Source organism: Protomyctophum parallelum (assembly GCF_964188405.1).
Source record: "Protomyctophum parallelum genome assembly, chromosome: 22".
In the NCBI taxonomy this organism is placed as follows: domain Eukaryota; kingdom Metazoa; phylum Chordata; class Actinopteri; order Myctophiformes; family Myctophidae; genus Protomyctophum; species Protomyctophum parallelum.
Genome location: NC_139714.1, coordinates 17,470,656 through 17,496,431, shown reverse-complemented (window position 1 = coordinate 17,496,431; position 25,776 = coordinate 17,470,656). Strand labels below are relative to the sequence as shown.

At 43.9% G+C, this 25,776-nt stretch overlaps 1 protein-coding gene across 1 annotated transcript; it reads left to right on the top strand.

Moving 5' to 3' along the window:
- The first annotated feature begins 10,297 nt into the window (after positions 1 to 10,297).
- Positions 10,298 to 25,776, top strand: LOC310853373 (thioredoxin reductase 1, cytoplasmic-like). The gene is made up of 14 exons (XM_083757687.1): positions 10,298 to 10,335; positions 11,163 to 11,264; positions 11,975 to 12,044; positions 12,188 to 12,307; positions 12,807 to 12,949; positions 13,521 to 13,636; positions 15,208 to 15,442; positions 15,923 to 16,099; positions 19,258 to 19,334; positions 19,868 to 20,024; positions 22,117 to 22,224; positions 23,205 to 23,300; positions 24,131 to 24,265; positions 25,579 to 25,776. The coding sequence occupies exons 2-14, from the start codon at positions 11,187 to 11,189 to the stop codon at positions 25,642 to 25,644; spliced, it is 1,578 nt and encodes a 525-aa protein (XP_083613813.1). The 5' UTR covers positions 10,298 to 10,335; positions 11,163 to 11,186; the 3' UTR covers positions 25,645 to 25,776.

Sequence of the window (25,776 nt, the reverse complement as noted above, 5' to 3'; positions counted from 1 at the left end):
TCATATAGCCTTGTAGGTGATGCAGAGGGAAATGGGTCGGTAGCTCTTTGTGGATAATGGGTCTTTGCCAGGTTTAGGGATTGCAACCACTTTGGCCTTTTCCCAGACAGAAGGGATGGTTTTCTGTGCTATGCATGTGTTCAGCATCCCCACAAGCCAGGTCTTTGCGTTGGGTCCCAGGTGCTGTAACATTTCTGCCAGTAGGTCATCAATCCCTGCTGCTTTTCCGGGTTTCAACTTTCCCATTGCAGTTTCAAGTTCTTCTAGGTCGAAGGGTTTGGTTTGAGGGCTGGCTGATTGTGGTTGGTCTGATACCACTGTGCGATGGTATTCTCCTGTGGGTCGGTGGCGGTCTTGGTCACAACTGGTGGCCAACAGTTGTAACCAACACCGCCACCGACCCACATAGAATACCATCGCACAGTGGTATCAGACCAACCACAATCAGCCAGCCCTCAAACCAAACCCTTCGACTTAGAAGAACGTGAAACTGCAATGGGAAAGTTGAAACCCGGAAAAGCAGCAGGGATTGATGGCATACTGGCAGAAATGATACAGCACCTGGGACCTATCGCAAGGACCTGGCTTGTGGGGATGCTGAACACATGCATAGCACAGAAAACCATCCCTTCTATTTGGAAAAAGGCTGGAGTAGTTGCAATCCCTAAACCTGGCAAAGACCCATTATCCCCGAAGAGCTACCGACCCATTTCCCTCCTCTGCATCACGTCTTTCTTATACCTGTGGTGTGCGGGCTCCATCCAATACCTACACCAGTTGTGATGCAACAGAGTTTGCTGTGACCGTTGTGAATTATGGGTGGTGTGGTCTTTGCCAAGACTGTGGATTGTGGCCCATGCCTTCCTGCTGTTATTTGTCATTATGGTGTTCTCTATATCTTTTCGTCCTGGGCATGACGTTAAACTGTTCCGTTCGAGAGGACCGGCGACCCTCGAATGTAAACGGCCACGAAAGGAAACTGTGTGTGTGAGGTGTTCTCTATCATTTCATTCCAGACTTCACTGTCTATCTCCTGTGTTTTCCATTCATCTTGAGCGTTACACAGTCGTCTGATGTGCGGGGGGAGGTGCCGGCTAGCGCATAAAGGCACGGACGGGACAGGTGTTGTCTTGACCCATCCCGTGATGATGCGACAGGTGTCATTTAGGGCTGTGTCGACCAATTTGGTGTGACGTGATCGGCTCCAGCTTGAGCAGGCATACTCTGCTGTAGAGAAAGACAGGGCCATGGCAGTTGCACGGATTGTTTGTGGGTCTGCGCCCCACTTGGGAGTTCACTAGTTTTCACAGGATGTTATTGTGGGTGTTGACCGTGGCTTTTGTGTTCTCCAGGTGTTTTTTTGAAGAAGAGTGTCCTGTCCAGTGTAACTCCAAGATACATGGGGTGGGTATGGTTGGAGAGTTTGTGACCATCCCAAGTGACGCTCAGTTCTTTTCTCGCGTCTCGGTTCCTCAGGTGGAAGCTGCATAGTTGGGTTTGTGTGTCTTTCTTTTTCTGTCTTTCTTTCTTAGGACGGAGATCAAGGTAGACGCCATAGGAAGGCTCAACACTAGCCGATGCCCCTAGAGATCCATCCCAAAGCTTCCCTCAGGGAGCACAGCAAGCCAGCTAGCCAGCAAGCCTGCCCAGTCAGCCAACGCAGCCAGTCAGCTCCGCCAGTCAGCCAGTGTAGAAAGTCAGGCTGCCAAGCCAGAGCATATCAGCCCTTGCAGTCAGCCATTGCAGCCATACCAGCCTTGCTCAGTCAGCTCAGCCAGGCCTCTCTTGAGGCCTGGCTCTCTGTCTGCCTGGCCCGGTCTGCCCTGCCCTGCCTTGCAGCAACAGAACCAGCCTTTCTGGAAAGCCAGCCAGCTCAGAATGCGAGCTGAGCAAGCCAGTGCAGCAGCAAGCCCAGACTAGGTTACCGCAGCCTTACTGTGCAGCCACAGCCACTCAGTCTAGACCAGCAGGAGCTGGCCAGGCTCCAACCCTTGCAGCGCAGCCTTAGGCCGGACAGTCCCCCTGCCTGCACTTTGTTGCCTTCCTGGCCTGTCTGCCTGCCTAGGCGCCTCGGTCTTCCTGTCTGTCTGCCTTGGCCTGCCAGTCTGAAACTGGTTTAGACTAACTGCGTGCTTGCCAGCTGCGCTGGCTTGCTGAGCTCGTATTCTGAGCTGGCTGGCTTGCCAGCAAGGCTGGTTCTGTTGCTGCAAGGCAGGGCGGGGCAGACCGGGCCAGGCAGACAGAGAGCCAGGCCTCGAGAGAGGCCTGGCTGAGCTGACTGAGCAAGGCTGGTATGGCTACAATGGTTGACTGCAAGGGCTGATGTGCGCTGGCTTGGCAGCCTGACTTTCTACACTGGCTGACTGGCGGAGCTGGCTGGCTGCGTTGGCTGACTGGGCGGGCTTGCTGGCTAGCTGGCTTGCTGGACTCCCTGAGGGAAGCTTTGGGATGGATCTCTAGGGGCATCGGCTTGTGTTGAGCCTTCCAACGGCGTCTACCTTGATCTTCGTCCTAAGAAAGAAAGACAGAAAAAGAAACACACACACAAACTCAACTATGCAGCTTCCACATGAGGAAGGCAGGCAGGCACAAGCTGCCTGCGTGCTTGCTTCGCCCTCCAGTTGCTGCTCCAGTTATTTGTTTTCCCTCAAACCCATCCTCAATGTGTTGGGTGAGGTTGAGCTCTGTCCAGCACAGGACGGGACGGAAACCAGCTTGGTCTTTAGTCAGCTTGGTGTCTATGAGTGGTATGAGGCGTTGGAGTAGCAGCCTCTCTTGTAGGTGATGCAGAGGAGGGAAATGGGTCGGTAGCTCTTTGAGGATGATGGGTCTTTGCCAGGTTTGGGGATTGCAACCACTTTGGCTTTTCTCCAGACAGAAGGGATGGTTTTCTGTGCCATGCATGTGTTCAGCATCCCCACGAGCCAGGTCTTTGCGTTAGGTTCCAGGTGCTGTATAATTTCTGCCAGTATGTCATCAATCCCTGCTGCTTTTCCGGGTTTCAACTTTCCCATTGCAGTTTTGAGTTCTTCTAGGTCGAAGGGTTTGGTTTGAGGGCTGGCTGATTGTGGTTGGTCTGATACCACTGTGCGATGGTATTCTCCTGTGGGTCGTGGCGGTGTTGGTTACGACTGTTGGCCACCAGTTGTGATGCAACAGAGTTCGCTGTGACTGTTGTGAATTATGGGTGGCTCCCTGAGGTCCTTGATCGCCATTGGGTCCAACAGTGGTCATTGAAGCGTGCACACACATGCACATACACACACAGGGGCACATGCGTATGCACACCTGGACCTTTAAATGAACAACAACACAAAAACTAAGGCACTGGTGTCGGACTTCTGGTTTACCGGAACGGGGTTCAACTCCCTGCAGTGCCCTGCTCAATGTGTTGTATTTCATTCATTGGTCCATGGTCTCAGGTCATTGAGCGGCGCGCTATAGTGTGCGATTCTTCATCATTGTTGAGGATTTTTTAAAGGTGAAAATCAAGGAAAAGCAAAAGGCTATAGTCCATGGTCACGGACCGCATACTGGTCAAGGTCATTTATACTGGTGAAGATCATTTACTAGTCTTCTAAAGGTCATTTATACTGGTGAAGATCATTTACTAGTCTTCTAAAGGTCATTTATACTGGTCAAGGTCAATTACTAGTCTCATGAAGGTAATTTATACTGGTCACAGTCATATACTGGTCACGGTCATTTCTACTGGTGAAGGTCATTTATACTGGTCAAGGTCATTTGTACTTGTCAAGGTCATTTATACTGGTCAAGGTCATTTACTAGTCTTATTGAAGGTAATTTATACTGCTCAAGGTCATTGATATTGGTCAAGGTCATTAAGTGGCACGCTATAGTGCGCGATTCTTCATCATTGTTGAGGATTTGAAAAAAGGTTAAATTGCAGAAAAGCGAAAGGCTAAAGTCCATGGTCACGGAGGGCATACTATAGTATGTTGTTTTTCTTTTTTTTTGGTGGTGTGCGGGCTCCATCCAATAACTACACCAGTTGTGATGCAATAGAGTTTGCTGTGACCGTTGTGAATTATGGGTGGTGTGGTCTTTGCCAAGACGGTGGATTGTGGCCCATGCCTTCCTGCTGTTATTTGTCATGTTGGTGTTCTCTATATCTTTTCGTCCTGGGCATGACGTTAAACTGTTCCGTTCGAGAGGACCGGCGACCCTCGAATGTAAACAGGTGTTGGGACAGGGTCAGGTGTTGTCTTGATGCATCCTATGATGATGCCACAGGTGTCATTTAGGGCTGTGTCGACCAATTTGGTGTGACGGGATAGGCTTGTAGGTGATGCAGAGGAGGGAAATGGGTCGGTAGCTCTTTGGGGATAATGGGTCTTTGCCAGGTTTAGGGATTGCAACCACTTTGGCCTTTTTCCAGACAGAAGGGATGGTTTTCTGTGCTATGCATGTGTTCAGCATCCCCACAAGCCAGGTCTTTCCGTTAGGTCCCAGGTGCTGTATCATTTCTGCTAGTAGGTCATCAATCCCTGCTGCTTTTCCGGGTTTCAACTTTCCCATTGCAGTTTCACGTTCTTCTAGGTCGAAGGGTTTGGTTTGAGGGCTGGCTGATTGTGGTTGGTCTGATACCACTGTGCGATGGTATTCTCCTGTGGGTCGTGGCGGTGTTGGTTACGACTGTTGGCCACCAGTTGTGATGCAACAGAGTTCGCTGTGACCGTTGTGAATTATGGGTGGCTCCCTGAGGTCCTTGATCCCCATGGGGTCCAACAGTGGTCATTGAAGCGTGCACAGACATGCACAAATGCACCTACACACGCACAGGCGCACATGCGTATGCACACCTGGACCTGTAAATGAACAACAACACAAAAACTAAGGCACTGGTGTCGGACTTCTGGTTTACCGGAACGGGGTTCAACTCCCTGCAGTGCCCTGCTCAATGTGTTATATTTACATGGTTCATTGGTCCATGGTCTCAGGTCATTGAGCGGCGCGCTATTGTGTGCGATTCTTCATCATTGTTGAGGATTTAAAAAAAAGGTGAAAATCAAGGAAAAGCGAAAGGCTATAGTCCATGGTCACGGACCGCATACTGGTCAAGGTAATTCATACTGGTGAAGATCATTTACTAGTCTTATGAAGGTCATTTATACTGGTCAAGGTCATTTACTAGTCTCATGAAGGTAATTTATACTGGTCAGTCATATACTGGTCACGGTCATTTATACTGGTCAAGGTCATTTGTACTTGTCAAGGTCATTTATACTGGTCAAGGTCATTTACTAGTCTTATTGAAGGTCATTTATACTGCTCAAGGTTATTGATCAATATCAATGACCTTGATGACCCCAAGGTCATTAAGTGGCATGCTATAGTGCGCGATTCTTCATCATTGTTCACGATTTGAAAAAAGGTTAAATCGCGGAAAAGCGAAAGGCTATAGTCCATAGTCTCGGAGGGCATACAAAAATGTGTGGTGCTATACAGGCCGTTCTGGAAAATTTGGGACAGAGGTTCATCGTTGGCATCCAGGGAGTGTGTGTGCAAAATTTGGCATCGACCGGGTTAATGGTGCTGGAGATTAGCTGTTAACAAACTGACGGACACACACACACACACACACTCACTCAGAGTGCAAAACATACTCTATCCCCATGGCTTTGGCCTGGTGCCATACCGTTATTAATTATTGCCTACAATGTCAATTGTGAAATTACTTTACCGTTGCAATGCAACATTTACATTTCAATGAATGGACCTCGTAAAACAAAACAAAAACCAAGGCACTGGTTGTGGTACTTCTGGTTTACCGGAATGGGGTTCAACTCCCTGCAGTGCTCTGCTCAATTTGTTGTATTTACATGGTTCATTTTTATTTTCTGCTCATTGTGTTGCCTTTTCATAGATGATAACCCCCAGGTTCTTTAATGTGTTTGCACTCCCTACAGTTAGGTTACCAAGTCTATTTATTTATTATTTCTGTTCACTAGAACTAGAACCAATTACCAAAGTAGGCTTTCTAATGACACAACTCGCCTTTGTTTTTATGTGTAGCAAAAACGTTCTTTTTATTTACGCCAAAGAGTAGAGGCTGGTCTGCATTCATGCGAGCGGGGAAGTTTAGAGTAACATAGCTCTAAATGAAACGCATTAGAGCTATGGACCAGAGCTAGTAGTCATAGCACTTCATGGTATATGCATAGTTTATATAGTTTCATTATAGATATATTAAACAGAGAGGACTGGAGTCAATTGGGTTATATTATGTTTAACACTAATTTGAAGCTGTCAAAATCTGACAGACTTCTGGCGGCCATGGCCACGCCCACCTTTTGGTAACGCCCACTTTCGGCCAAGCCCACAAAAAGGACCCCCCATGTAATTTGCCAGGCAGGCTCCACTCTCAGACAGATATTTGGCTCCGTCTTATGAGCTAATTTAGAATTTCCTGTCTGAGAGCTAGCTAATTTAAGACATCCGGTTGCCTTCAGAATAAAATAAGGTTATTTAATTCGTTAATTAAATAATTGTCAATGCCCCAAGGCACAGCACTTTTTTTAGCGTTGACCTCAGTAGAAGGTCTGCTGCCGTGAATTTTACACCTCTCCCACTTAGCGGAGAGTGGGGTGTGGTACAGGACATCTCCCCGAACGCGTGGGTATACTGCATCTACAAGTAGTACAAGATAAATTGAAACCATTGACACCTACTTCGATGGTTCAGTTGTCATCTATGCCGGGGAATTTAGCAGCTCTCATTCAAGCGTTTTTTCAAAATCCAGGTCACACATTTGATTGCAAAACAATCTGTGGTGTCACTCAACAACTAGTGAATAGCATCTTACTTGGCCTTAGGAATGCACAATGACCCATTAGATTTTATACACAAACTAGTAGTTTGGTTGAGTATGTGTGGTGTCCACACAGTTGTTCAAGCAAAACATACAGACATCTGTACATTCTGTGCCTGGACAGTTGAAAGCAATTAACAGAACAATAACGGAGGACAATTTGGAAGAAGATGATGATGATGTGGTTTTATGCAATGAAAGTCTAAATGACAATATGTGTGAAGCTATACCATTACCAATTCTAACATTTCTACAACAGACATCTGCTATCAAAAAATGTCACACACGGCTTGAAGAAGCAGCAGCGCAGGACTCAACATTTAGACGGAAACTTGAGAAATTCAATCTAGCCAACACATCAGTGTCATTAGTGTCTCAGAAATGTTCTAGGACAGAAGAATGCACCATATTAAACAGCTTTGTAGAATACACACTTCGGTCTCCTTTCCTTGGAGATGACCTGCTTTGCCTGAAAAGTCTTAGTCTGTATAGTTGTACTCAATGTGGTGACAAGGCCTTACCATCTACAAAGAACATGTCACAATTCATAGTGCAGCCACTTGACGTGTCACAAAAAGGCATCTTAGACACTATTGCACAAATATTACCTGCTCAATCTGAACAATGTGAAACATGTCAGCAGGAAAAGAGCTTATCAACATATGAAGTAATTAACAGCCCACAGACCTTACTTCTCCTGTTAAGAGCTGGCACAAAAATTCCAAAAACGTTCAATTTATCCTGTCTGTACCACCAAAATGAGTATGCTTTGACCAGTATGTGTGTATTTTTCGACAGGCCACCATATGCGTCATTGTACATCCTTAAAGATCATAAATGGCATATCTGGACAAATGAATCGAATGACACAGCAGGCTATACCTTTGATGCAAAGAACATCCGCTCGACAGCACACAAAGACAGTAGTCACAAGTAGTTTCTATGTCGTGTCATACGAGAAAATAAACAGTCGAGAAATAATCAAGTTTCGTCAGGACAAACAAATGCATAAATGCACAGACAGATGCAATCAACGCACACAAGTGACACCCATTCCAAAGCTAGAGGTAACTCCTTGACCTGACTTAGCTTGCGTAGAGAAAGTGATTTCATGTCAATGCCCCAAGGCACAGCACTTTTTTGAGCGTTGACCCCAGTAGAAGGTCTGCTGCTGTGAATTTTACACCTCTCCCGCTTAGCGGAGAGTGTGGTGTGGTAGAGGACATCTCCCCGAACGCGTGGGTATGTCCAGATAGTTGCCTCGCGGAGGCCTCTTTGTCCAGTGTCCATTCTGGGTCCGGAAACGGTACTTTTTTCAGCGTTGACCACAGTAGAAGGTCTGCTGCTGTGAATTTTACACCTCTCCCGCTTAGCGGAGAGTGGGGTGTGGTACAGGACATCTCCCCGAACGCGTGGGTATGTCCAGATAGTTGCCTCGCGGAGCCGTCTTTTGTCCAGTGTCCATTCTGGGTCCGGAAACGGTACTTTTTGTCAGCCTTGACCCCAGTAGAAGGTCTGCTGCTGTGAATTTTACACCTCTCCCGCTTAGCGGAGAGTGTGGTGTGGTAGAGGACATCTCCCCGAACGTGTGGGTATGTCCAGATAGTTGCCTCGCGGAGGCCTCTTTGTCCAGTGTCCATTCTGGGTCCGGAAACGGTACTTTTTTCAGCGTTGACCACAGTAGAAGGTCTGCTGCTGTGAATTTTACACCTCTCCCGCTTAGCAGAGAGTGGGGTGTGGTACAGGACATCTCCCCGAACGCGTGGGTATGTCCAGATAGTTGCCTCGCGGAGCCGTCTTTTGTCCAGTGTCCATTCTGGGTCCGGAAACGGTACTTTTTGTCAGCCTTGACCCCAGTAGAAGGTCTGCTGCTGTGAATTTTACACCTCTCCCGCTTAGCGGAGAGTGTGGTGTGGTAGAGGACATCTCCCCGAACGTGTGGGTATGTCCAGATAGTTGCCTCGCGGAGGCCTCTTTGTCCAGTGTCCATTCTGGGTCCGGAAACGGTACTTTTTGTCAGCATTGACCCCAGTAGAAGGTCTGCTGCTGTGAATTTTACACCTCTCCCGCTTAGCGGAGAGTGGGGTGTGGTACAGGACATCTCCCCGAACGCGTGGGTATGTCCAGATAGTTGCCTCGCGGAGCCGTCTTTTGTCCAGTGTCCATTCTGGGTCCGGAAACGGTACTTTTTGTCAGCCTTGACCCCAGTAGAAGGTCTGCTGCTGTGAATTTTACACCTCTCCCGCTTAGCGGAGAGTGTGGTGTGGTAGAGGACATCTCCCCGAACGTGTGGGTATGTCCAGATAGTTGCCTCGCGGAGGCCTCTTTGTCCAGTGTCCATTCTGGGTCCGGAAACGGTACTTTTTGTCAGCATTGACCCCAGTAGAAGGTCTGCTGCTGTGAATTTTACACCTCTCCCGCTTAGCGGAGAGTGTGGTGTGGTAGAGGACATCTCCCCGAACGTGTGGGTATGTCCAGATAGTTGCCTCGCGGAGGCCTCTTTGTCCAGTGTCCATTCTGGGTCCGGAAACGGTACCTTTTTCAGCGTTGACCACAGTAGAAGGTCTGCTGCTGTGAATTTTACACCTCTCCCGCTTAGCGGAGAGTGGGGTGTGGTACAGGACATCTCCCCGAACGCGTGGGTATGTCCAGATAGTTGCCTCGCGGAGCCGTCTTTTGTCCAGTGTCCATTCTGGGTCCGGAAACGGTACTTTTTGTCAGCCTTGACCCCAGTAGAAGGTCTGCTGCTGTGAATTTTACACCTCTCCCGCTTAGCGGAGAGTGGGGTGTGGTATAGGACATCTCCCCGAACGCGTGGGTATGTCCAGATAGTTGCCTTGCGGAGCCGTCTTTTGTCCAGTGTCCACTTTATAAAGTCCATGCACTCCAGTGAATAGCATTTATCCATTTAGATAACTTTATTATTATTATTATAAGGATTTAATTACTTATTCTTACACAGAAACATAATGTGTGTCTTATAGCATCATATAGCATCATTTAAATGCTTAATTTGTAGTTTTAATGTGCAAATTAAACTTTTTTTCAATACTCTAGAGGGTACTCTTATTTTGAAGAGATCGTCCACCGGAAGTCTTAAATTAGCTCACTAGATTAGCTCACTAGACGCTGCCGTGGTAGGGTCAGGCAGAAGTGGGAAAAAAAAACATTTCTTTGTTGTATGATACTTTTTAGTTATAAAATACATCTATCAACTAACTCCCTACTCTACTGTACTGTTAGTGTGTTATAACATAATGCATTTTCACGTCGGTAAAACCGATGGGCAGTTTATTTCAGTTAATAAACAATAAACGCAAAACTATAAAAAAATAAAAATAAAATAAACCTCGGGCGCATGCGTAGGCCTACTCGTCATACTACACGCCCACCCACCAGTTAGTGTATTTTGGTCAGTGAGACAAATGTGACTCCTTCGTGATTTGTATAATTTGTATAATAGAACAAAAGTTTACAACTACCCGAACTATGCGACAGTAAAGGTAGGCTTTTAGCCTAAAGATTAAGACTCGTATAGAGACGTGACATTTTCAATCTTCGATGAATACGTCTACTAGCCTACGAGAGTCTAAACTAAATCTTAGGCTATGTTCGTCAGGGAAGCATGTTCTTGTTCTCTTACAAACTTGTTTTTCGTAGTCGCAATTGTTGATCTATATGTGCGCATTCTTGTTCGTTATCACCTAAAAAGTTAATTAAGTCATGGCTGCACCTTATTACTGTTCTGTTCTAATGTGCACTACACGTATAAGAAAATAGCTGCTGCTGTACAAAGCTTGTGCAAATAGTACCTTTTCCACAAGGTGTCGCTGTGAAACCACAAGTCTTTTGACTGCTTTAAGAGTTTAATAGCAAAAATAATAGTACAGAGACTAGAGGTACATAATATGCATAATATACATAAAGCATAATTCAAAAAGGTCTATTCAATTCATCAAGACACACCAGCTGGCATGACTTAACGATTACTAACATACATTTAAAATATCTTGAATTTGATATTTGTTTGCCTTCTGGAGAGGCATACTGTCTGTCACGGCCTTAATCTGTCAGGACGTGTAAGTATAGTTGAATTGTAACCTTGACAGAATATTAACTTGGTCCAGATTGATCAGGTCAGGGCAGGCCAGAGAGCAGAGCAGTGCAGTGCAGTGCAATACACACACCGATCTAGACCAGGGGTGGACAGACGAGATACAGTAGACCAAAGTCCATCTAGTTGGTGTTTGTTTGATTAAACGGGTCAGTAACTCAGTATATTTTTAGTGAAGTGGAGCGAAAACGTCTGTGTCTTTCCTATCAAGTGCAGACTAGAAGAACGAACCGCTGACACATGGAGAACCAGACCAAGTCATTCGACTACGATCTGCTGGTCATTGGTGGAGGGTCGGGAGGTCTGGCTGTTGCAAAGGTTAGCTCACATTTTATCTGAGTTAACTTATACCATAATTACTTTGCAATTTAAATGACCTGCTGCCTATGTAGACAACATGTAATACATGTTGTCTACATAGGCAGCAGGTCATTTCAATAATAATAATACATGACATATAATACATGTCATGTATTACAGTAGTATTAGAAGGGACGTCCCTTCTCAGTTCCTCTCTGCTTGATGTCAACTTTAAACCCTGCTGTTCCCCCAATGCTCACCCCTATTTGTTTGTGTAATCTGGTCATTAAACGCTGTCATCATTCTAAAAGCAATGCTCTGAGAAATTTCATATAAATGGCATTGTGGTAAATGGTGCATTTATATAGCGCCTTTATCCAAGGCGCTTTACATAGATTGTGCGTTACATTCACACATTCATACACCGATGGCAGCGGAAACCATGCAAGGCACCGACCAGCACATATCAGGAGCAATTAGGGGTTCAGTGGTCTTGCTCAAGGACACTTCGACACCAACTCTGGGGGAGCCCACAGGGTTCGAACTGGCAACCTTGTGGTTACCATCCGGCCACTCTACCCCTGAGCCACCGCCGCATTTGTGGTGATGCAATCATACATGAGAGTATCTCATTCGGGGAGTTTGGATCATTATTTAACCATCAAAATATAAAATATTCATCCTCTATCCTTGTCTCTCTCAACATCTGTCGTCTCTCACTTTCCTAGGAGGCTGCTGGGTTCCAGAAAAGGGTTTTGATCCTTGATATTGCGACGCCATCCCCTAAATGTGCAAAGGGTGTGTATTTTAACCTTGTGTTTTGCGACGGCTTCTATCAGCTGTATACATAATGCTCTTTGAATGTTTTTGTCTGCTGTTTTGCGCTCTCTTTCTTATTTCAATGTTCTCCTCAATTCCTTCCTTCCTTTTCTCAACTCCAGACGCCGGAGGCGTTCCCCGCGCGAACGCGGGAAACATCAAGAAGCTGCTACAACAGGCGTCTCTGCTCGGGAAAGCCATTCAGGATTCTAAGAAATATGGCTGGAAGGTTGAAGAGAAGGGTGAGAGAGAGAGAGGGGGAAACAAACATTTCAGAATATACAAATTCATTTTTTTTTATGCTGTTTTTATTAGGCATTTTTTGTATATGACAACTTCAGAATATCATTTACAATGATAATGATTATTTCAGTTATATAAAATGAAAAAATAATAATGACAGGTAATGTAAATGTTCCACATACAATACATAATAAAAAGATATATAAATGTGATAAACACGAAAAAACTAAAAACAGTTAAACGATGACAAATGTGAACAGACAAACAAAACAAAGACAACAGGACAGACACTCTTACTCTCAAACTTTCCCAACACGTTGTTGTAAATCAACTGAATTACAGACATTTTTCTTTTTAAATGAGAAAGAATTAAATAAAGAAAAAACACTCAGATCCTTTCCCCCCCCCCCTTTTCTTTCCAATTTTCGATTATTACAAATTCATTTTTAACACTGTGAAAACAATAATGTGAAAGAGACATTTCTTTGTTGCTGTCAGTGTCCCACGTCTGGAGCGAGTTGGTGGACGCATTGCAGGAGCGCGTGATCTCCCACGGCTCGGAGACCAGGAGGGAGTTGAGGGACGGTGGAGTGACTTACCTGAGCGCCCGCGGAGAGATAGTGGCGCCGCACACAGTAGAGGTAGACTGGATACATGATTGATTGATTGATTGATTGATTGATTCTTTATTTAAGAGTCATGCTTCCGAAGAAGCCCAGCCCATATGGACTTACAGGACACTTTTTACAGTTTACATAAACAATGACAATAAACCCACATGACGGTTTGCAAACTGACACTCCAGATCCTTACGAGGCAGATTTCATAATATACAACCTAAAATAAAATACCATAAAATAAAATACACCTTTAGGCCTGTGACAGGAGACACATGTACCTACTTGAAGAGCTGGTATTGTCTTCTACTCCAGGCTCTAGAAACAAACTGGGCTGTCCTAAATACTTCATAATTTAATAACCAGTCTAACTTCTGTCCATCATCTTCCCAAAATAGATCAGGATTTCTTTGTTGCATAAGCATTACCTCAATCGATACAACTTCAATATTATATCAGGTTCAGGTTCAGGTTCAGGTTTATTTGTCATTTGTATAGATACAGAGTATACATACAATGACATTTATTCTGGGCTGGCACAATTTGAGAAGGCCATGTTGTTATTTAGCGTGTCAATCTTCTGTCTGTCCAAAAGGCAACAGACATCGATGGGAGGAAGACCCGCCACACTGCAGAGACACTGGTCATCGCCACAGGAGACACATCTCAGTCTTTGGACATACCTGGAGGCAAGGAACATTGTGTCACCAGGTCAGAGATTAAAATAGGGTGCAAAGCACAAGATTTCTTAAAAAGTCCTATACCTTGAGTCAATGTCACTGTAGAAGGAGGTAAAAGGTGGCAAACTTAAAAGAGGGTCCAAGGCAGCTCTGTTCAGTTGAAGTAGAAAAAATCCTTTATTTCATTTTAAAAGGGTTAAAAACACGACCAATGCGTTTCAGCCTATACATGGGCCTTCATCAGGGTCAACTGTTAAAATAGGGTGCATTTTGCATCCCAAAACGCAGTTTATGGTTAAGGGACACAATAAAACAACGACCTCTGCATCCACGGGATGCACTACTGTACTACTGTACTGTTTCTATTTTATTTTGCTAGCTTTAGTTATTATAATCATGTTTTCTTCTGTTTTCTACATGAATATAATAACCACATTATAACCATATAAAATGAAATGGGAGTTAAATGCTGCAATTTGTAAAAAATGGCAAAATATGACTCCTAACGTGGTTGAAGTGGGACTCATAAAATGTCCCTGGGACTCATTCTAAAAGACCATCCCTGCATCCTGGGACTCATTACATTAAAAACCTATTTACATCACTGTCAGGTTATATAATTCTCCCACAATGCACTGCTTTCAGTATTGTTGTACTGTGCCAATATCCAACTAGTAAACATGAATAGGTATGGTGCCACACACACACACACACACACACACACACACACACACACACACACACACACACACACACACACACACACACACACACACACACACACACACACACACACACACACACTCTCTTACCTCTGGAACATGCTGGCATCCACATCTTCCACACACCTGCCATCTTTTCTCCCTCATTAAAGATAGTATAAGAATAATGGACACTCTCCCACTCTCCTTAAATGGCCAAATAAACAATCTGCCAGAACAGAAGGAAACACATAATGGTGGTGCAGATTGATTTTCACCTATTATAATTAAATTGCAGCTGTTGCTTTTGTATAATATGGCCTCATGGTGCATCCCCTCGTCTCTTGTCAATGGCACTCATAAAGTCACGATCACCTCCTATTTGTCCTCTCTCTCTCTCTCTCTCTCTCTCTCTCTCTCTCTCTCTCTCTCTCTCTCTCTCTCTCAATTATTTTCAATTTCAAAAGGCTTTATTGGCATGATAAATATGTTCTACATTGCCAAAGCGTACATACAACAAAACAAGTCAACATTGTGCACACAGAGACAACTCACTGCGCACACACAGAGACAACAACAAACATCCAAACAATAATGAACAACTAGCAATACAGTAACAATGAAAATAAATTAACAAACAGAAACATAACAGCAACTTAATCACCCTGTTCAGACAGATATACCTGTCTCTACTGTCCACTGGCTGTCCCTCAGTTGATGACAATTAACTCCACACGTATTTTGCTGCCAAAACTGTGCATTTGGACTGTTCTCCCAGAACATATTGGAGTGATGAGTTATTAATGGTGGATTGAAATTCTTATTTTTGTTTAAATGTAGGAAAGAATGATTCTCTGATGTCTTTATCTCTCCCCCCCCCCCCCCCCCCCCCCCCCCCCAGTGATGACATCTTGTCCCTGCGCTCCTCACCGGCCAGCACCCTCGTAGTGGGCGGGACCGCGGAGGGTCTGGAGTGTGCCGGGTTCCTGTCCGGCCTCGGCCTAGCGGTCACCGTGCTCCTCGAACCCGGTCCTCCTCTCCTCCTCCCGGGTCACGACCAGAAGATGGCCCAGAAGATCCAGAACCACATGTTTGTCCACGGAGTCCATTTCCTCCAGCACTACTCGCTAAGCAAGGTATACCGAGACAGAGAATGAATATTCTCTTTGGGGTTTTGGAAAGGGTTTGGCTGTAATTACTAAAGGATCTCATTATCAGTCTGGTACCGTCCTCTAAAAATATAGAGGATTCTGTGTAGACTGTAGAGGTGTTATTTTTGTTAGCCAAGGGACTTAAAATTGCCAGCTGTCCCTTTGAAAGTACTATAATTTGTTTTTCCCCATTATGTGCTATCAATCATCGGGTAAGAATAGGTGCCATTTCTGTTGAAATGACAAATGTCTCTCATTTCAGAACAAAAACTAATTCATTTCACACAGAGGGGGAGACTGAACATCCTTTTTAGGTTTATCTGTGTGTGTGTGTGTGTGTGTGTGTGTGTGTGTGTGTGTGTGTGTGTGTGTGTGTGTGTGTGTGTGTGTGTGTGTGTGTGTGTGTGTGTGTGTGTGTGTGTGTGTGTGTGTGTGTGTGTGTGTGTGCGTGCGTGCGTGTTTCAGGTGGAGCAAATTGAAGCTGAAGGTAATCGTAGCTTAGCATCGTGGGAAAGGGAGTTTCAGGTTATTTCAGGTCACACTGTACGCCCAGGTCTTTCTAAAATGACAGGGCCTCCTGGGAGACTGAGAGTGAGTCTGGTGTCGACAGAGGGCAAAACCAAACAGGAAGAATTTGATACAGTAGGTGGTGGTTATTTCATTTCATTTCATTTTGCACATAGGCCCCTTTTCCACCGGTTGGTTCCCAATGGGAACCGGTTCAGTTCTTTTTGGTTTTTAGTCCATGAGCCAGAACTCATGGACTATACCCTATATTAAATTGTTTATAGGATCAATACAAGTAAATTAATACATGATAACCCTTCCACAGTAGTAGCTTTTTCATACTTTTGATTATTTTGCATATTTTCCTACATAATGCCTCATTTGCATATTTAAAAATGTTAAATGTGTAATACAATAAATCATTGTCTTCGTGTAAGTACTCAATTGAGGAAGTTTAATGGTGATAACAGTCTAATATAGGTATGGTTTTGCTCCACTCAATTCATAATTAATGATTCAATGTTGGAGCTCTGGCTCATGGACTAAAAAAACAAAAAGAACTGAACCAGTTCCCATTGGGAACCATCCATCCATCCATCCATCTTCAACCGCTTATCCGTAGTCTGGTCGCGGGGGCAACAGCTCCACCAGAGAGCTCCAGACTTCCCTCTCCAGAGCAACATTAGTGACTTCCTCCTGGGGGATTCCGAGACGTTCCAAGGCCAGTGAGTCGATGTATTTCCTCCAACTGCGCCTTGGTCTGCCCCGGGGTCTCCTCCCAGTGGGACGTGGTCCTTGGTCTGCCCCGGGGTCTCCTCCCAGTGGGACGTGGTCCTTGGTCTGCCCCGGGGTCTCCTCCCAGTGGGACGTGATCCTTGGTCTGCCCCGGGGTCTCCCCCCAGTGGGACGTGATCCTTGGTCTGCCCCGGGGTCTCCTCCCAGTGGGACGTGGTCCTTGGTCTGCCCCGGGGTCTCCTCCCAGTGGGACATGCGTCGAGGACCTCCCTATAGGGAGGCGCCCGAGAGGCATCCTAACCAGATGCCCGAACCACCTCAGCTGACTCCTTTCCAGGCGAAGGAGCAGCGGTTCTACTCCGAGTCTCTCTCGTGTGACTGAACTTCTCACCCTATATCTCTAAGGGAGATGCCAGGCCACCCGTCGAAGAAAACTCATTTCGGCCGCTTGTATTGGGAACCAACCGGTGGAAAAGGGGCCATAGTGTATCACAATACAGTACAAATCATAATGGATAACAATTCATTTCATTGTTCATTTGTCTTTCATACTTATCTGATACAACCATGACGAAAAGGAGCAGGAAGAAGAATAAATTCTTACCTGCCCCCTTTTTGTTTTTTTATGAAAATGTCTCTTTCTATGCTTTGTGTTTGTGTTTCAATATTTTTGTATTAAGCAGAAAAAGACAATACATGAATTTATGACACATGGACACAACATATACGACACTTTCTGCCCATTCTGGGCGGGAACCCCCTTTTGTTTTTTTCTCTCTCTATTAAACACGTGAAGGTTCTCTGAGGGTTAACTTTAAAGGGATTGTGACATTTAAAAAAAGGTTTTGGAATTGTTCTTGTTTTTTTTTAGGTTTTCTAATCTCAATTGCACCCCAAAAACATGAACTTTTAACATTCAGTAGATTTTCTGTGATCTGGGGTTTTCTGGCTCAAACAGGTGCTCTGATTTGCCGGCAGTAAGTGACATCACTTACTGCAAATCCCATATATGTCAATGGGATTTGCCAGCAGATGTCACTGTTTCACTGTGTTGCCTGTTTTCATTGTAGCTCAAAAGGCCCAAAAAACCCCAAAGAAAACTTCAGACCGCAGAAAATCCACTGAATGTTCAGGTTTTTTGGGTGTAATTGAGGTCATAAAACCTAAAATAAAAAATGAAAATAAATGAAAATGAATGTCATAAAACCTTTAACTTTAACTTTAACGGTACAACAACAGGACAAAAACATGAGGACAGAAAGTATATACAAATCACAAGTACCTATTTACAGTTTCACACCAAATTGAGTATATTTAGACATCACAATATAGCTGCCACCATCATCTTTTAGATGATGTAAGTCTGACCCCTATACCTCCCCATTGGTATGTCATCTAACTGGCCTCTGTAGTGGGAGTTTTTTTATATTACTATTAGTAAGTAAACAACATCAGGAAGAAGCAGGACTCAACCATCAGGATTCTCCATTCTTTTATTGTATATGTCATCACACCAGAGAGAGACTGGTGCCTCTCTCCAGAGCTTCCCTCCGAACTCCCCACACACATGTCCCCAACACACATTTTATACTGTCAGCAGTGTACAGAGTTTCAGGAGTAACAAGAGATGGTCATTCCTTAACCCATTCTGACCTGAGATCAGATTCATACGAGGTTTCCGCCGGACACACACTGGTCTGATTAACCCATTCTGACCTGAGATCAGATTCTAAAAATGTCAGTCGTTGTTCGATTTTTTTCAAAAATAGCAGACCTACAAGCTCGTATCGCGCCACTCGGTGGCGCGATATGAGCTTGTAGATCTGCTATTTTTAAATAGCTAAAGCATAACATGATGCTGACACCAAAATGGGTGCCCGGTCAGAATGGGTATGGACTCTATTCTATAGTTAACTCACACAGTTTGAAATAGGTTCACATGAGTCGGCAGTCTCTAATGAGTTTGTCGGTGAGGAACAGGTGGTAATTACAGTGTTAAGTATCATCTACTAGTAGGCTACATTCAATTAATCAATACCATAGTGTTTATATGCATCTTTGGCACCACACCTCCTCGGTCACTCCAATACACATAACATTTGACCACTCATCCCCTATAAGAGGTGCCAGAGGGCAGCCATGCTTCGACGAATTTGGCCGCTCTGTTTGTCTTGTCTTATTATCTTTAAATGCACCAAGCGTACACCGTTGTCTGTGTATTTGATTTGATTTGATTTATTTGATATATTCATGATACAATTCATAGAAGAGCAGCACAGAATTATCAGGATTGCACAGAAAGTCAGAGGACTTATTTCCATTGTGATCCAAATAAAAAAAATAAAAAAATAAAAAGTTACAGCATATATGATAAGAAGAACATGTGTACTAACATTACAATACTAATGACATTTACAACCGGCCATCATAGATCAATAAACAAAAGACAATAAATAGATATAAATAGATAAACACAGCACTATACTAACTTGCCCATCAGCCACTTTTTCAACATATTTTTTAAAATGTTCAAAGACTGGGCAAATTTAACTTCCCAGGTTCTGCTTGCTGTAGGGAGGGAGTCCGACACCGGTGACCTTGGCCTTGAACGTGTCGGGGTGAAATGCAGCCAGGAGTACGTATCGTACAGTATTAGAGATCCATATCACTGTGTATTGATCTCAGGTGACATGTTTGTGTGATCGTACTTGTGTGTGTTGTGAGACTGTGTGTCATTTATGGACGTACACTTTTCTCCAAGGCTGATTAAAAAAACCCTTTCGGTGTTAGCATTATGTTATACTTTAGCTATTGGAAAAATAGCAGATCTACAAGCTCATAGCCCGCCACCGAGTGGCGCGCTACGAGCTTGTAGGTCTGCTATTTTTGGGAAAAATCGAAGAACGACTGACATAGAAACATAGCTTTTTCAGAAAACTGTCAGGATGTAGAAGACATTTTTATAGAATCTGATCTCAGGTCAAGATGGGTTAAGTGTGTGTGTGTGTGTGTGTGTGTGTGTGTGTGTGTGTGTGTGTGTGTGTGCGTGTGCGTGTGTGTGTGCGTGCGTGTGTGCGTGTGTGCGTGCATGTGTGCGTGCGTGCGTGCGTGCGTGCGTGTGTGTGTGTGTGTGTGTGTGTGTGTGCGTGTACGTGCGCATGTCCACAGCACCGGCAGGATCCTGGTGAATGAACAGGAGCAGACGACTGTGGATCACGTCTACGCTCTGGGCTCGGTTCAGCACGGTCGACCCTCGACCTCCGGTCTGTCCATGACCGCCGGGAGACTGTTGGCCCGGAGACTCTACACAGGAGACACCACACTGGTACTGGTTCTATTGGACTCTATACAGGAGACACCACACTGGTACTGGTTCTATTGGACTCTATACAGGAGACACCACACTGGTACTGGTTCTATTGGACTCTATACAGGAGACACCACACTGGTACTGGTTCTATTGGACTCTATACAGGAGACACCACACTGGTACTGGTTCTATTGGACTCTATACAGGAGACACCACACTGGTACTGGTTCTATTGGACTCTATACAGGAGACACCACACTGGTACTGGTTCTATTGGACTCTATACAGGAGACACCACACTGGTACTGGTTAGACTCTACACAGGAGACACCACACTGGTACTGGTTAGACTCTATACAGGAGACACCACACTGGTACTGATTAGACTCTATACAGGAGACACCACACTGGTACTGATTAGACTCTATACAGGAGACACCACACTGGTACTGATTAGACTCTATACAGGAGACACCACACTGGTACTGGTTCTATTGGACTCTATACATACAGGAGACACCAAAATTAATTTAAGCTTGTAGATCTTTTCTTTCTCAAGTCTTTAGTTTTCCAAAGTCCTCTTTTTAGAGTCCAGTGTCCCTCATGACAAATACTATCCCTATCCACAGACAGGAGTTGGTTTGGCCCAGTAGGTGCTCAGCTGGGCTTCCACCTATTCCACAGAACCCATTGAACATGTTTGATAGCTGAACAGAAATATACCGAGAGTTGATGGGGATTTGTTGTTTCGTTTGTCCATACCCTACCTAACCAGTGCGCAACGGTTCCGCAGGCTCCACCTTGGCCCATAATAAGCATATCACTTTTGTTGACATTTACCAACACATCCATGCCTTGGTGGTCGTCCCACACCAGCCACCAGTCTCGTAAATCATGTTTTTGTGTGAGCGTTCGGCACAACTGCCAATCAAAAGTGACTGTACTGGCCAATCACAGTCCGGGACTTGGCAAAACACATACAGTAGCAGCATGACATCTGTTAATAGCAGACTGTGGTAGCTTGTGTGGGACAAGTTATCCCATTTTGGTGTTAGCATTATGTTATGCTTTAGCTATTGAAAAATAGAAGATCTGCAAGCTCATAGCACGCCACCGAGTGGCGCTCTATGAGCTTGTAGGTCTGCTATTTTTGAAAAATCGAAGAATGACTGACATAGAAACATAGCTTTTTCAGAAAACTGTCAGGATGTAGAAGACATTTATAGAATCTGATCTCAGGTCAAAATGGGTTAAAGGCATGGATGTGTGTACCGATGAGGTCTGCTATGATGAGGTCTGCCGGGTGGAAACTGGAGGAGAGGGGCAATTCTGCAAAATATTACCCCATCATGGCAAAGTAATTTGGGATCAATATAAGTAGGAAAATTAATATACATGTATGTTATTTAGTCTGGAGTTCTTTTTGTACATTATTTTTGGTGAACTCAAACTACCTGTTGCAAATGTGAAATGACTCAATACTAAAGCAACTGTTGCAAACTGTTGCTTTAGTATTTGCAACTGTTTGCAACTGTTGCTTTAGTATTTGCAACTGTTTGCAACTGTTGCTTTAGTATTTGCAACTGTTTGCAACTGTTGCAACTGTTGCAAACTGTTGCTTTAGTATTTGCAACTGTTTGCAACTGTTTGCAACTGTTGCAAATGTGAAATGACTCAATACTAAAGCAACTTTCATGCCTGTTGTGAGAAACTCAATGTAAAAACAAAGGACACAACAAATAGAACATTTTGAAACAATTTGTTTGCTGCAAGTAATGTGATGTCATACAGTCATCACAGGTGCATGTTTACTTACAATGGCTTCAAAGGCAATCATAGACAATCATAATCGAGGGACGGAATTATCTGTTTAACTCATTTTGTGCGGGAACCACTTTTGGTGTTAGCATTATGTTAGCTCATAGCTACGAGCTTGTAGGTCTTGCTATTTTTGAAAGAAATCGAAGAACGACTGACATAGAAACATAGCTTTTTCAGAAAACTGTCGGGTTGTAGAAGACATTTTTTTAGAATCTGATCTCAGGTCAGAATGGGATAATAGAGAGAGCTTCTTTTGATCTTTTGTCCGTTTCATCTCGATGTTCAGTGTCCCTACGAAGACGTCCCCATCGTGCTCTTCACTCCGTTGGAGTACGCTGCCGTTGGTCTGTCGGAGGAGAGCGCCAACCTCACGTTGGGGGAGACCAACATAGAGGTATATATATATATATATATATATATACAGTCAGTGGTGGAAAAAGTACTCTCATTCTTTACGCACAACCTATAAATAAATAAAGTGTCATGGTGCTATCCTTAAAAACAAAACGTTACCAGCACTGCTTTTAAAAAAACAGTGCTGGTAACGTTTTTTTTTTAAGGATAGCACCATGACACTTTATTTATTTATAGGTTGTGCGTGGTGTTGGTAACTCTTAACTTTTCCATATGAATTGCACGTCGTCATACATACTGGGGCTCTTTTTAAATGTTTTGGTTTTAGTTTTTAGCTTGTGTTTTTTAAATAGGCTCTATGTTTTATGTAGTCTGTTAACATCTGTCACTGTTTAACAGTTTTTTTGTTTTCTTGTTTATCGCATTTATATACCTATTTTTCTACCTATTTTGTATTATATTTGGAACATTTACACTAACTATTACACTATTATTTTTTTCGTTTTATATTATTTAATTACTTATTTTCTGTCACTGATATTTTGAAGTTATGTCAGTATAATAAAACAAAGTACCAAAAATAGAAAGCACTCATTATTCAGAATGTCTCATTTCAAGTTTTCAAATCTTTTGAAAATATTAGATCTACAAGCTCACAACGTGTCGCAACGTGTACATATCGAGTACAAATACCTCAACATTGATTTTTCAAAAATAGCAGATCTACAAGCTCATAGCGCACCACCGAGTGGCGCGTTATGAGCTTGTAGGTCTGTTTTTATTTATTTATTGAAGAACGACTGACATAGAAACATGGCTTTTTCAGAAAACTGTCAGGATGTAGAAGGACATCTTTAGAATCTGATCTCAGGTCAAAATGGGTTAAGTAAATGTACTTAATTACTTTTCACCGTATACCGTACATACAGTATACATTTACACATACAAGCGACTCACTGGATATGAGAGTAGAAATTAGTTTCTTACCATAAATATCTGAACATTGTCCTCGTATTGTAGGTATATCACAGTTACTACTGGCCTTTGGAATGGACCCTCCCTGGCAGGAACAAAAACTCCTGCTATGTCAAAATAATCTGCCACATCCCTGACAATGTAAGTATGAACGTAAGCATGTTTTTTATTAACACCCAGTAGGGCTGACCTCGATTAGTCGAATAGTCGACTAATCGATCGGGGAAAAAAAAGTTTTTTTTTTTCTTTTTTCTTTTTTGCCCCAAAAAATTGTATATAAAAATACAATATTTACAAAAATATACAAAAATATTGTATTATTCCACTAGGTCTGTGGGGGACATAAACACATTTGAACATTCTGACTGTTCAAATCTCCAATGTGCATCTGGAGTGTGTCTGCCTGTGTGGCAATGTGCCACTGCCTGTGACTTGAATCGCACAGTGTGCTGGCCTGATAGACTCCAGAATCTCAATCTCACCTGCTGTGCTCAATCTGGCTAATGACAAGCCTCTCAGTTGTTAAAAAAAAAGATTTGAACAGTCAGAATGTTCAAATGTGTTTATGTCCCCCACAGACCTAGTGGAATAATACAATATATTTTTTTTATTATTTTTTTTGCTTAGTCGACTATTAGTCGACTAACAGCTAATTTATTCATCTATCAGTCGACTATACAAATCCTTAGTCGGGGACAGCCCTAACACCCAGTTATCGGCATTTTAGCCTTGTCGACCTTGCAGGCTTTATGCAAAGGCTGAAAATGAAATTTATAGATAGATCATATCGTGATACGAATCGTATCGTGAGTTGAGTGAATCGTTTACATGCCTACGTGATTGGTCATCCACTGTCATATCAGCCCTTGGGGGTTGTCAATAATCACCTTCGTTGTCTTTTTTTAATCACTCCTAATATGTGTTAATTTAATAGTATCTAATATTTTGGGTCTGCATGACATGTCTTTAAGGAACGAGTGGTCGGTCTCCATGTAATGGGTCCCAGTGCCGGAGATATCGTCCAAGGTTTCGCTGTGGCGATGAAGTGTGGTCTTACCAAACAACAGCTGGACTCCACAGTTGGAATCCACCCTATGGCAGCCCAGGTAGGTGTTTTCAATCCACCCTTTGGCAGCCCAGGTAGGTGTTTTCCCATAACAAACTGATAGATGACTCTCACATACACCAGATAACATTTCACCCAATTATTTCTGTGAACATAACCATGTGATTCCTTTCTTTGTATCTTAGTTATGTACTCAACCTATTGGTTTTATACCTGTGTATATATGTTGTTTGTATGTCTGGCCTCGTGCGGAAAGATGGTGGGTGGATGGTCTCATACATAGTCTAGATTTTCGGTGGTGAGGTGACCACCACCGAACTACAACATGACGTCACTGAGCCGCGGTGAAGAGCAAACCACCGCCACCGCTCCAGCCCTTCTCTCTGTTTTTACTCACCACCACTCAACGTTATTTCAGCTCCGGTGGTCAGCTCACCACCGAAGTGGTGGTCACCTCACCACCGAAAATCCAGACTATGAATAGGCCTTTAACCACGGCCACATTATTAGCCCTCACCCTAACCCTGTCCCTAAACCCTCACCGCACATGAAGATCACGTAGTCGGAGTAATGGCACGTCGGCGTTATGGGCGGTCCCCGCAACGACAGAGGCAGCGCTTTGAAGCTTTCTAATGAGATTCTTACTCCTAATTATGCCGTCTGTGTGTCTCTGAATTATTCATCATAATGGGTCATTTAATCATCTCTGTGTCTAGCTTCTCTGGGTTAATTTTCCAAGAAGTTTATTCAGTCTTTATTGAGAGTGTTGTGAATGTGATTTAGTTATATTTCTATGGTCTTCTAGGTGTTGTGAAGAAGGTGTCTAGAAAGTTCCAAGTGGGAGGGTGGGAGGGTTGTTTTCGTCTCGTCTCTCGTTTAGTTTAGTTTTAGTTTTGTTTCAGTTTCAGTTTTGTGACCACTCAAACCTAAAAAACAATTCTGTCCATGTAGTAGCAGAACTGTCCTGTTCCCTGTCTGTTCTCTGTCTATTTGTATGTAAAGAAATTAGAAAAAGAAGCATAACATATGTACTGCATTTTTTTCCTGTCCATACCCCAATTCTATGCTTAAAACCCATTTTGCGCGGGAACCCGTTTTGGTGTTAGCATCACGTTATGCTTTGGCTATTTAAAAATAGCAGATCTACAAGCTCATAGCGCACCACCGAGTGGCACGCTACGAGCTTGTAGGTCTGCTATTATTATTTTTAATCGAAGAACGACTGACATTTTTAGAATCTGATCTCAGGTCAGAATGGGTTAATCAGACCAGTGTGTGTCCAGTGGAAACCTCGTATGAATCTGATCTCAGGTCAGAATGTGTTAATAAAAACTTTAAAATCTATGGTCTTAGGTGTTGACTACGTTGACCGTGACACAGCGCACCTCGGAGGCCATGATGGTGAGGGGGAACTGCTGAGGTTAGCCCCCCTCCCTGCTATCGATCGATCGCTGTTGTCGCCACGGCAACAATGATTGAAGGACAGCGGGGGGGATGACCTGGAGAGGGGCGGGGCAGCAGCGGGATGGCGAGTGTGGCGACCGACCAATG

Bases quoted from the DNA above. Each gene is read 5' to 3' on its own strand.
- LOC310853373 (XM_083757687.1), top strand. From the start codon at position 11,187: ATGGAGAACCAGACCAAGTCATTCGACTACGATCTGCTGGTCATTGGT. The intron at 23,301-24,130 runs GTAAGTATGAAC...CATGTCTTTAAG, and splicing joins TCTGCCACATCCCTGACAAT to GAACGAGTGGTCGGTCTCCA. The intron at 24,266-25,578 runs GTAGGTGTTTTC...CTATGGTCTTAG, and splicing joins TCCACCCTATGGCAGCCCAG to GTGTTGACTACGTTGACCGT.